This window comes from Hyposmocoma kahamanoa, unplaced genomic scaffold (assembly GCF_003589595.1).
Source record: "Hyposmocoma kahamanoa isolate Upper Pololo Valley unplaced genomic scaffold, ASM358959v1 117, whole genome shotgun sequence".
NCBI lineage: Eukaryota > Metazoa > Arthropoda > Insecta > Lepidoptera > Cosmopterigidae > Hyposmocoma > Hyposmocoma kahamanoa.
In genome coordinates, this window is record NW_020653397.1 from 1,343,480 (window position 1) to 1,357,110 (window position 13,631).

At 36.1% G+C, this 13,631-nt stretch overlaps 1 protein-coding gene across 1 annotated transcript; it reads left to right on the forward strand.

Moving 5' to 3' along the window:
• Positions 1-3,948: 3,948 nt before the first annotated feature.
• On the forward strand, positions 3,949-13,617 carry LOC113239936 (flavin reductase (NADPH)). The gene is made up of 4 exons (XM_026477102.1): positions 3,949-4,096; positions 4,220-4,294; positions 5,950-6,336; positions 13,103-13,617. The coding sequence occupies exons 2-4, from the start codon at positions 4,222-4,224 to the stop codon at positions 13,258-13,260; spliced, it is 618 nt and encodes a 205-aa protein (XP_026332887.1). The 5' UTR covers positions 3,949-4,096; positions 4,220-4,221; the 3' UTR covers positions 13,261-13,617.
• Positions 13,618-13,631: the final 14 nt, after the last annotated feature.

Below are 13,631 nucleotides of genomic sequence, written 5' to 3' on the forward strand. Positions count from 1 at the left end.
TACAATTTATATAATAAATTCGTCCATTTAATCTCTTAAAAAAAGCAAATTCCATTCAGAAGTTACAGGTACATTGAGCTAAGTCAGAGTTTTTATAGCTTGTGTGAGAGTAAAGAGTTTTAGAGGGCTAAGTATACTCTTACTAAGTACAGTGTTTAGCCATAAAGTTTCTTTGGCAAGCACCCAGCAGACATAAATTTCGAAGTCATTTCTTCTTCTTTATAATGTTATGACTCGTACAATATCATCAATAATTCTGCCAATATTGAGTTAAGGAACACTCAAATTTTTTCTCAAAATTTGACCAATGAATTTCAACTGAAACCACTGAGATGAGAATCTATAACAACAGAGAACTTACACAGACTACTACAGAAACAATTTTTTTTTAAATAAATTTACACAGGACATACACAAAGGGAGAGTGGACTAATGTTAGGAGAAAGTTGATATTAACGAGACGGGAGATTTCAGGGGGTAGGATATCACATAGAAAAGTGACAATTCATTTACAGTCAAAAAACAGGTGCTCGAGGGTACCTTCTGCCAGACCACACTCGCAGAGGGAGTGGTCTCAAACACGGATCTTAGCCAAGAACACGGAGTACGTATGTGAGCTAAGCATAATATGCTTAAAAAACTTAAACTTATTATGTTACTTTATTACAGTAAGTATCACTTTATTACACTATGTTTAATTACTATTTTCAAGTTTGTTAAACTATGAATCTAGTATTATAAATTACTGTTGCACACTTAAATTAGGAATAAATACCGGAATGTAAAAAAAAATAACATTACCTTATAACTTATTCCATAAGCGCAATTTTTAAACGAAGTTGTAAGGTCTTGACGACCCTCATCTGACAAATAACCATCGTCATTCTCAGGTTTTTTCTTCGACTTCTTTTTTTTCTTCTCTCCTATTTCGGGTGCTCCTAAAAACTAGAGAAATGACGAGAAATTAAAACACCTTTATTTCACGCAGGTATTTAATGTTGAATATGTATTTACATTGTTAGTCTGCTTAAAACGAGGAACGGAGGGTTTCTTCCCACCTCGAGGGAAGTATTCTTCTGTGTCTGCCATTATTTTGTCACGTTATTTCTCTTGAAATAATAAATAAAACACCTCATACTATCACAATAACACATGAGTATTTGAGGTTATAGTTATACGTCGTTTTGCTAATGCACTTTTGACAGATGTTTTTGAACAACGAAATATTTTGTAAATTCAAGTATTTTGAAACAAATTTCTGATGAGAATTGTTTTTATTAGTAATACACGCTACGCGCTACTAGGTCGGCTTTATTAGAAACCGCGTATTTATCACTCAGTTCATCAGATTATGAAATCTTAAAAATGTTTTTCAGAAGAATAACTAAACGTAACAAATGTCACATTTGATGATACCATAAGATATTCTGTAATATTCCCATTAATTCAAAAGTGTCAACAAATCATGCAATAATAGTATCAGTATGCAAGATCAAAAGCACCTCAAGCTTGACACATATTCTTAAAATTTAAATTCAACTCTGTGACGCTTGTGATAAGAACGGTCCAAAGACAAACGCTTGATGTGCTCTTGACTATCCTCTTTTATCGTCAAACATGTAGGTGACATAATAACGCACACACTCAATAACGCACACACTCAACATAGCCGCGCACTAGGGAAACCCTGTGTCGCGGGTGCCATGGACACACACATAGCCAACCACAAATTACACCCAAACTCACGAGAGAAATAAATGTAGGCCATACACATATTTCTTCCGGCCTGGGAATCGAACCCAGGACGTCTACATGGCAGTAACCGTTCGGCCACAGAGGCAGTTAAAAATGACATGAAAAAACACTATTTTAAAGGAGCATAATGATGATAATGTATAAACAATAAAAAATATACAAGTTTGGTTTTTTTTCAAATACTTAACAAATAAATAAGTCATAACGTTTCAAAGTTTGCCGAAAGGTTGAGAACAATATTGACATTCGATGATTTATAGACGTGCCGTTGCCATAGCAACCACAGCGAGCAGTGTCGGCGCGCGAGTTTATTTCTTCGTCGACCTCAGTGGCTGAACGGTTAACTGTGTGAGTGCCAGATGAGGATGGCCCGAATTTGATGCCCAGTAGGACCAAGTAATTGCTGTGTTTGTTTGGCACTTTATTTATTTGTAAGAAATTGAATTGCTGTTTTTCTTTTAAATTTCCATGGGCTTAGGGATGTTAGTTTTGTCAAAAACAAGAAGAAATGATTACATGACAAGTAGGTACTATAGTCTGTTCCAATCCATTTTGAACAAAAAGTAAACAATCCTGTTTGGTTAAAATTCTAAAGCAATCACTCAATAAATCGAATAAGTAACACTTTCACGTATATTTTGAAGATTTTGACTTGATATATCATCACTTTCTCCTTTATTCATTTGAAAATCATCGCAAAAACGTATTTGAAAAATGGTAGTCCAAAAGTGAGGTTATTATTCATCTATACTTCTATGACTTGCTAATGGTTGCATAGTGCTGTTTGTAAAAAAAACATTCGGTTCAACCAATTACAGTTTAGTAATCGAATCGCAATCGAACGTGTATCTAAGTGTAAGGATTTGAAGGAAGATTTAAATTGAAAGTTTAAATATGTTTATATAGGTTATGTAAGGAAAACCGCTAGTATGACTCAATTGAACAAATCGATACATTCAATAATTAATCCATTAGTAGTTGGCGTTACAACCACCACTAAACCGTCTATGGTCGGGTCAGTGACTTGTTTGTTTACTTTTTGTTCAAAATGGATTGAAACGAAGTATACTGTCTTCAGGTGTATTTAAAAATTTGCGGCCAACTTATGTAGTACATACCTACCTACCTACCTTTATACTGGCCGCTTAGTTTTGTTTACAGCTGTACGATGACAAGAATTGTTTTTCTATCTTGTTTCTCCATCGTCTAAATATGTGATTGTTCAATTTCTGTTCTGGTGAATATATATTATTATAACTGATATCTATCGTCTTCTTCGCCATTCCAAACATAATGTTAAAACAAAACAGTGCTCGTGGAATCGAACCACGGGTATTCTAACTGACAGTCGATACAACGAGCCGCTCGTCCAATTTACTTGAAAGTTAAATGACGAAATTTAGTATTGGTTTTAAAGATATGTTGATTATCTTCAAGCAATTCTCCACTGTATTGCTTACACAATGAACTTGAAATTGCTTTAGTTTTTTCTTTGTTCAATACGAAAGATGGTTCTCAGAACCAAAAGGTCGGTTTAGGCATGTTAGGGGGTCAAGTATCTTATGAATATGACTGTACATTGTATTCAACCTGCAAGCAGATGTGCAAATATTAATGCGATTTAATGTTCAGTCTCTATAGTTTCTAATTAACGTAATGAATTTGTAAATTCTAAATATTCTAACAATTCTAAATATAGCGTTGTATTACTAAATTTTATGCACAGGATATATCAGTGGATAGTAATTTTTTTCTTATCACCCTGTATTGACATCCATCTACCCTAGTTAATATTTTAGAACTCAAATAGATATTGTCCATAATAAATATTTCTTTTATATTGATTTTCGATTGAAATAAGCCTTATGCATGGCTGCTATTTTCATTTCATGAAAATATGAATATGAATACAGTTTCAATAGCGAACAATAGATAAAACAAGGTCCACCGTGAAATTGTAAATTCCTATCAGAATAAAAATGTTAAATAGTTTATTTTAATATTGTAAAATTTACCGAAATGGAAGTTATTTGGAACTAGAAACACTGCTATTATGATACTAATTAAAAGAGCTCACGTTTTATTTGTCCCTCTTTAGCCGTCGTAGCAGTATGTAATTTGGCAGTATTTTTGAAACGTGATTGGAAGTGGAAGTATTGGAACTTTACGCGTGAAATAAATTTATTCGTAATTTGAAGTTTATTCGCTGATAAATAAATTATTTACCATAAATTAAGTGTAATTGATTAGTATTGTTCAGTAAGCGATTTGATACGAGTGTGTGTATTATTAACAAATACTATTTAATTCTTCGTTTATTTAGTTGTTAAAGTCGTTACAGGTGCGTGTCATTTCGTCTATCTGTTATAAATTAGATAATGATTTTCAAGTGGTTATATCCCTCGGTGATGGTTTAGTTCTGCTCGCTCTTAGCATTAAATAAGTATTTATTTGTTTTCAACAGATATGAAGAAAATCGTGATTTTTGGCTCTACCGGCAAAACCGGTCTCTGTGCCACAGAAGCCGCTGTTAAAAAAGGTAAATATATGTTGTAGTAAATTCCATATTCACGTGAATTTACCTAATTCTTTTTTGTAGGGTTGAAAATAACGTGACCGTCAGTATGGCTTGTCGCCTGTGGCGTCTGGCACTGAGTGTATATTCAAGAATTGCTACCTACTATTTGCTACAAATTTTGACCAGCCATTCTGACGTCAGGATGGCTGGTCGCCTCTTTGTTCAGCATGAAGGGAGCAGATTTTCCAGAAGTATGTATTACCAATAATTGCTACCTTCACCTCGGTTACCTACCCTCTCGGTTTTATACATTAGCAATCTCAACAGACTAGTTCGCCTCGAAGTAATTGTTGAATGCCTGCCGTTTATAATATGGCAATAAAGCATTAAAAACTTGCTTTTTTAGTTTAGGCAGGCACTTTTTCGTAAAATTTTCAATCAGTTATATATTTTTAATTAATGTAGATATGAAGCATATACCTTTAATTCGTGAATGTAGCAACTAGGTAGCAATTATTGGATTACCAATAATTGCTACCTATTAACATACTTCTGGAAAATCTGCTCCCTTCATGCTGAACAAAGAGGCGACCAGCCATCCTGATGTCAGAATGGCTGGTCAAATTTTTTTTTAATTTCTCAGAATATATCATAGGTAGCAATTATATACAAAAGGTAGCAATTCTGAATATACACTCAGTGCCAGGCGCCACAGGCGACCAGCCACCCTGACGGTCACGAAAATAACTGATACCTACTCCTACAGAAGCTAGCTTCCTTCCCTGTGTAGTTTCAAATTTAGGCCGTTAATAATATTGTTTTTTTTGGGAATTAGCTTAAAAAGGTAACAAATTATAATTAAGAAACTGAAAACGAAATATACTTGTAATAGAAATTATGTGTAAAACTGTAACTAGAAAAACCTGCCATTTTTTTTTGAGAAATCAAAAACTATTAATTGATTTTTTAAATTCATGACCTTGGATTCGAGTAATTCAGTGAAAATATTAGAGAATAAGGAATACTCATTTACATAGCAATAATTATAAAAAAATGTAATACTACATGCTTACTATAGATAATATAATAATAACGCTCACAATCAACATAGCCCCGCACTAGGGAAACCCTGTGTTGCGGGTGCCATGGACACACAGATAGACAACCACAAATTACACCCAAACTCACGAGAGCAATAAATGTAGGCCATACAAATATTTCTCCCGGCCCGGGAATCGAACCTGGGACCTCTGCGTGGCAGTGGCATGGTAACCGTTCGGCCGCGGAGGCAGTTTACATAACATCATCAACTCCTTATTCATCGCAGTGTGTGCATGTGGAGGACAAGGAGGCTAAAAAAGGCCATACCACCACTTTGGCTCAACACAGATTGGTGGCTTCACTTGTCTTCTTTTCCCACACTTGTGAATTTTCTTTAATGTGCTGGCTTGGCATATCAAGTTCTCAATAGAAAGTAACCATTCTCCAACTGCTTTCATGTGGCTACCCTTGCTTAATATAGAAGAATAACAAATGTATATTGCCTATAAACTAAATTATTTCAAACCACTCCAAGTTTCTTTTTAATGAAATTATTAAAAGTAATAATTGAATCACTCTTAAGCCTTGTTGATTGTGATTTAGAATTGAAAATGATTATATAAAATTTTTCCCAGGCCTTAAAGTGCGAGCTTTCCTCCGAGACCCAAATAAGCTTCCAACCAACTTAAGAGACAAAGTTGACATTATGAAAGGCGACGTGTTGGAGCCAGATTCCGTCCAAAGAGCTTTAGAAGGCATGGACGGGGTTGTTATCTGTCTTGGCACTGGAGACAGCCTGGCACCAACGTCTGACATGTCAGAAGGAACTAAAAACATCATTGACGCGATGCGACAGAAGAATGTTAATGTTGTATCAGCCTGCTTGTCTGCTTTTCTGATATATGAGCCTAGTAAGGTGCCCGAGAGGTTTGTGCCGCTCAATGAAGACCATAAAAGAATGTACAATGCATTGAAGGATTCTTCGTTGAATTATATTGTGGTGTTCCCCCCACATATTGCTGGTAAGTATTAAATAAACAGACAGACCTTAATTTTTTCAAACAAGATATATCTTAATCTTCAACCTTGAATTACTGAAATAAGTGAGCTGTATTTTTATGAAATAGAACAGCTTTTGTTCAAACGTGATATATTTTAATTTTAACTTAGTAATGTAATTATGACACGAGAATAATAAGCGATTAATTCGAAGGTATTGGTTACTTATTATTATTCCTCCTTAATAATAATAATAATAATAATAAAGAACTTTATTTATCTACATTTGCAAAAAATTTAGTCGTAAATAACATCACTTATAGATACTGTGTAGATAAAAAGGATAGAGTCTCAGCTTAAGCTGTTTTTCAGACCCTACCTTTTTGAAACTCGCTACATTTTAATCATAGTATTTGTCTGACGCGTCTCGAGTAGCTCCAAAAGATATCACAAAATATATACTCATAATATATATACTCACTTAAAGTTATAATAAATCTATTGTCCTTATAGTACCTGAGATAGATAAAATATTCCACCTAAAAAATACTCAAATTTGGGGTTTAGGTAGAGATGAACAGCACCCGCACGTAAAAATATAATTATAATTACAAACTACATCCAATTACTTTCTGATCTTTGCCTCGAAAGTAACCAAAGCTTGCACTTTTTTTTAAAAGTACAAGATGACTGAGTTTCGTACTGGAGGAAGCAAATCATTCCAGCACTTACATGCAGCGAATTTGAAACTCCCGCGGTAAAGCGTTAATCTAGGAGGTGGCCATTAGATATTTTATACCTCGTAGAATACCAGTACAGAGTACTAAAAAACTGACCTCAAAAGTTTGTGGAACTATTCACCAAGTTTTATTGAAACCGGATTCAGCCACTAGTTTGCCACACTTGCAGGTGGATTATTTTCTTGAAATTTAAATGGTACCAATACTGAGGTACCCTCTTTCTAACAAAAAAATTGATTCTCATCAAAATCGGTTCATAAATCACCGGAGTTATTGCCTAACACACATAAAAAAAAGTAGAATTGAGAACTCCTCCTTTTTTTGGTGGGACAAACCAGTCGTGCGCTTGGTGGTGAGCGACACGCCTATCCATAACAGTAACATAACCATTGCAGTTCACTCGGATCTTTAAATTGGAAAGATCTTATGGGCACTGCCAAAGCGCTCGTCAATCTGAGACATAAGTTGACAAGTCCCATGTGCCTGTAATTTCACCAGCACCCTTACCCCTCTAAACTGGAACACAGTAATGCTCACATTACTGCTCAACTGCAGAAATAGGTAAGGTGGCAGTATTTCCCCCGAATAACTCTTTCACAAAGAGCTTTACTGTTACTAAAAACAGTACAAATAAAACACTTCAAAATATTCAAACATTCGGAATTTGAGTAATCATGATTTGCATGCATTGACATAAGCAAATTGTAATTTGAATGCTCGACAGTGTAACCTCAGACATTTTATTGAATAATTCATGCTTCTACATAAAGTAGATATTTGAACGTGCTTGATGTGTATGTGTTCATTGTTTGTTTTTAGTTAGTACTCATGTTCAATATTTCTGGAAACCTGTGATTGGCTCTTTATGTTCCTTTTTATTAATTGTTATGAGGCTGTTGGTTTACCAGGAAAAACAATGAATAACAAACACATAAGGTACAAATTAAAAGAAATCTATGCTGATTTTTCGAGATGTTGTTCCCCTGTTGGCTTGTCGAATAGCCATTGGAAATGTTTTTCGTCTCAATGGTGACAACGTTTTAGATACTACTTGTCTTACACGAGAAGGCAAGTCATTCCATATATTATTTTGAATTAGGCATATTTAAAACAACCTAGGGTGACAGCCGATGATATAAAATAATTTGAATATTAGGTATTTAAAAAAAAATTATAAAACATTTAGTGTTTGAAGGTCCGTACGATTCGATGTCAACCTACTGGTTATCTCCTAGTTAACAATCACTCCATAACGTTTGGTGTATAAAAAAAGGGGAGTAATGCCTAGTGTTTAGTACAAAGTGCCTTAGTACGTTACTCGCAAATGGAAAAAGTTTTTAAAGTATAAAAAAAAACAGCAAACACATAATGTCCAGTTTAATTATTTTTTTTAATAAAAAGATAGCTGAACCTGAAATCTTCATGATAACATTTCAGTATTTGAAAACGCACACATACTCAACATAGCCCCGCACTAGAAAAACCCTGTGTCGTGAAAAACCACGAATTACACCTAAACTCACGAGAGAAATAAATGTAGGCCATACAAATATTTCTTCCGGCCCGGGAATCGAACCTGGGACCTCTTCGTGGCAGTCCGGCATGGTAATTCGACCACAGAGGCAGTTTTAAACAAAACAAAAACACTTCTAAACTTGTACATTGTTTTATACTTTTTCAACTTTGAACCTACTAATTTGCGTCAACGATTGTCTATGGATATACAAGTGAATTCTACTTCAAATAATGTACTTTCAATTGCTTACTGACATACCTACATACGAGAAATACAAAAATTGGCGTTATGGTTAAGAAGTTCGACAGATACAAAATATCGAGTTCTTAGGTTTTCGCGAATGTTACACATAGGAAATGAAAGTATTTTTCCGGATTTAAATCGCGTATATTTGTTTTTTCAAACAAACCGACGTTTCGATTTTAAAGAATGTTTCCTTTGTAAAATTAAAAATAAGGTATTTAATTAATAACTATTGTAACTATAGTGAAAAAATAGGGTGGTTTGCATTAATATTAGACATAACTGGTTGAAGACTGTACCACCTCAGTCAACCGTGACCATGGGACCTGTAAAGGGCCCGAAACGTCGGTTTGTTTGAAAAAACATATATACGCGATTTAAATCCGGAAAAATAGTTTCATTTCCTATAGATACAAAATACTTAAAAAATACTAAAATTGAATAAGGTGATAACCTTTACTCGTAAATCCGCAATACCTGTAAATGGATTATTTTTTTCTTGGTGGATAATGATTACAACTATACTGTTAGCAAGCCACAAACATTACGTTATATTTTGAGATAAAAATAAAATGTATATTTCTCTATGGAAAAAACAAAACTAAGGGACACATACTATATTTTGACTCAAGTGTTTTAGCCCTAGAAAGAGTAGACAAAGCCTTAAAAGACTATTCCTCAAACATTACAAAGAAAGGGGTGTGCCCTGAATTAGTTAAAACAACTGTTTTTATTCAATCATACAAAAGTATATAAATAGGATAATTTTTAAGAAAAAACATGTGTTTTTTTAGCAGTAGTGTTAAAACTAATGTTAGTTTTTACGAAAAGAGAAAAGTGTAATCTTATTATTTAATTAATTTAATTTTTTTATTTATTTATTTATTCAATGAACAAAGTGTCAACAGCATTCTTAATTACTTATTTGACAAATGTGTTTAAGCAGTACAAAAGCCAATTACAGAAACTCACTATGTATACAAAATATGTGATATTATTATTACAACATTGGGTAGAAAAATAAATTTAAATTGGTACAATAAAAACTGAGTTCATAACTAACTGTGAATTACTGATATCAATTGTCGTGTATAGGTCTGTGTAAGTATATGTGTGTATATGTGATGGAGCGTGAGTGTCTAGTTCGCCTCCCCCAATTTCCTCAGACAATGTGCTAGGCAGGTAAAACTAACAAAGAAAGAAACTGCTTGCATCGTTAGTGCTTGCAACTCGGCTTACATGGCGCACGAAATCGACGCAAATAAAACTGTTTAAGAAAATAAAATAATAATGTATTTTAAAAATAAAATTGCCGCCGCTTTACCTCGAGCGTTTGTTGCTTCGTAAAATACAATATATCACGATAATAAGGTGCATGTTTTTGTATTACAGACCTTGATTGAATGTAGTAATTAAAGTGTAAATAGTGAACATTAACATGTTAACAGAATTTTGAACTACAATATACGTGCCTTTGTTTGTCAGCTGTACGTTTTAACAATCATTACGTTAATTCAATACCTACGTACGATGTATTTGTCCAAAACGTGCCAATTGTGCTAACGTTTCTATTTCCCCCAAAAGATGGGGTAAGAGAAACAGTACATTGTATTACAAGATTGCATAACTGTCAAATTTGTTTATTCCGCCCATCGAGATACTCGATGTTTCCGTCTTTTGGATTTAGAGCATCGTAGCGGCATCTATTTGAAATAGTTTAGACTAATTTGTCTGTTTTATCGACTGACTATAGTATCAGAATCGAGAACAGTTACATCAAGTGAACATCACTAATCGTAAAATTTGACCAAAAACATGACGAAGCGGCCGTACCACGAAAATGAATGCATTATACGAAAGTATCACTCGTTCGATATTCATGGCCTAAGCTACTAAAGAAGGAGACACACGTACGGCTTTGACATAATCTGCTGTATTATGAATCTCGTGGCATACATTCGTTCGCATATTTGTTTTCTCGAAATTTATTTAAAATGAAAATAATTTAACAATTAATAATAATAACGCTGTGTCACTACAGGCGGCTAAATAGGCAGATAACGAAGTCTTTGACTAGCGCATACGCCAATTTAATACAGAGCGTATTAAAGCGGCCATTGAGCGGAACAAAGGCTCCAAGGTATTCGCGAGAGATCTGTCTATTGGGCAAAGCCAACTGACGAAGCTGAAAACTGTAGCATCATTTCATCTAAACCTGAAATCCTGAGGGAGATAGAGAGTCTCTATCGACAGCTGTACTCCACGAAAGCACCTGTTGTAAGCGAGGCTAAAGACCCCAGAGCCAAGCTTACCCGACATTATAACGAAGATATCCCGGACGTCAGCCTGTATGAGGTTAGTGTGGCTCTCAAACAACTGAAGAACAACAAAGCGGCAGGCGATGATGGAATCACTACAGAACTTCTGAGAGGCAAGCCGATACTTAAAGTCCTCCAGAAGCTTTTCAATTCTGTCATCGTCGAAGGTCCAACGGCGAAGGCATGAGACAGAATCGAGGTCGTCCTGTTCTTCAAAATGTGTCTTCTGAGCCATATCTATAAGTTGTTTTCGAGAGTTATCACGAATCGTCTCCCTCGCAGGTTTAATGACTTCCAACCTCCCGAACAAGCCGGTTTCCAAAAGGGTTTTAACACCATATACCACATATATACGCTGCGGCGGGTTATACAGAAGACTGAGGAGTATAACCGGCCACTTTGCTTAGCGTTTGTGGACCATGAGAAGGCCTTTGATTCGATCGAGACCTGGGCGGTGCTGCAGTCTCTCCAAAGGTGCCAAGTAGACTATAGGTATATCGAGATAAAAACGCCACTATGTCAGTCCGATTAAGAGCTCTAATCCTATCCAACTGCAACGAGGCGTGAGACAGGAAGATGTGATATCTCCGAAACTGTTCGCTGCTGCGTTGGAGGATATTTTCAAGCTTCTGGACTGGAAAGGACTTGGCATCAACATCAATGGCGAGTATCTAATACACCTTCGATTTGCCGATGATATAGTTCTTATGGCTGAGACCTTGGGAGACCTGAACACAATGCTCGAAGATCTCAGTAGCGTTTCCCAAAAGAGTCGGTCTTAAGACGAACATGGACAAGACGAAGATCATGTCGAATGACCGTGTTGTACCCGCTTCAGTTAGAATTGGGAGCATTACACTCGAAGTTGTTGACCATTACGTATACCTGGGGCAGACAGTCCAGTTAGGTAAGTCCAACTTTGAGAAAGAGATCTCTCGTCGAATCCAGCTCGGATGGGCAGCGTTCGGGAAACTACAAAAATATTTGCGTCCAAATTATCTCAGTGTCTCAAGACAAAAGTATTTGACCAGTGTGTGTTGCCAGGGATGACATATGGATCAGAAACGTGGTCCCTCACTATGGGCCTCATAAGAAGGCTCAAGGTCACTCAGCGGGCAATGGAGAGAGCGTTGCTCTGATGCGATGAATGGAGAGAGTGATAGAATCAGAAATTAGGAAATCCGTAGGAGAACTAAGGTGAATATATAGCTCGAAGAGTTGCTCAGCTGAAGTGGCAGTGGGCGGGGCACATAGCTAGAAGAACCGATGGCCATTGGAGCGGAAAAGTTCTTCAATGGCGACCGCGCACCGGACGACCCTCAGTGGGTAGGCCCCCCCACCAGGTGGACCGACGTTCTGGTAAAGGTCGCGGGAAGCCGATGGATGCGGGCAGCACAGGACAGATCGTCGTGAAGATCGTTGGTGGAGGCCTATTGAATGATGATGATGAGGATAATAACGCACACACTCAACATAGCCTCTGTGTCGCGGGTGCCATGGACACACACATAGACAACCACAAATTACACCCAAACTCACGAGAGAAATAAGTGTAGGCCATAAAACTATTAGGACCTTAGCGTGGCAGACCGGCATGGTAACCGTTCGGCCACCGAAGCAGTTAATTGATTTTAAAATAAATTATGCATTCTGATTACAAAATTAAATAACTGTGGAAGGAAACTTCCCTTTTTATTTATCTTCTCACAGCTGTTGTTTTTGTAGTTTCTAACGTACGTGTTGCGTCCGCGTCTTCGATTGAATCAATCCCTTTAGTGTTGAAGGAGGTTTCTCATCACTAAATAGCACTTGTGACGTCACCGGAGGTACAAAAAATGTGGCACGCTTGGTTTCGTACAGATCGCGGCACTTGCGGTGTCTATTTAGCTATATGTCAGTGCTGCCTTCCGTACATAACAACTTAAACAATTGTATGTGTACCTGCTTTTATGACACTGTCTTCTTGTTCCAGACGAACCAAGTCGCGAAGTAATTACCAAGATGAACCCAACAGAAGTTTCTCTCCGCACCATCAGCAAGTATGACTTGGGCAAGTTTCTCGTAGACGTACTGGACGATCCTCAATACTACCGTCAGGGCGTCGGCATTGGTAACGTGCCTAACGCCTAAGTGACAAAACTTCAAAAATATTTATTTATGCATGTAATTACAGATTAAAGATACTAGCTGCACTTTTGTAGTGCGAAGAGGCCACGGACATGTATACATAGTTAGAACTAATTAATAAATTATAAACATCCAGAAACAATATGTAACGTTTATTATTAGTAAACAAAATCTAATATCTTGACAATAACAACTAGTGTTGGAGTATGGAAAAATTTCCATTTTGAAAAATTCATATTTTTCAGAAAAATAAATATTTTTCCACTCTTGACGTTGACACTTGTCAAAAGTTGAAGTTACTGATCGAAAAAGATAGAGCCATTAGATAGGTTTCTTTGCTGTTGTGAATCATTTTAAATCTCGTTTTATTAAGT

Bases quoted from the DNA above. Each gene is read 5' to 3' on its own strand.
- LOC113239936 (XM_026477102.1), top strand. From the start codon at position 4,222: ATGAAGAAAATCGTGATTTTTGGCTCTACCGGCAAAACCGGTCTCTGT. The intron at 4,295-5,949 runs GTAAATATATGT...AATTTTTCCCAG, and splicing joins AGAAGCCGCTGTTAAAAAAG to GCCTTAAAGTGCGAGCTTTC. The intron at 6,337-13,102 runs GTAAGTATTAAA...TTCTTGTTCCAG, and splicing joins GTTCCCCCCACATATTGCTG to ACGAACCAAGTCGCGAAGTA.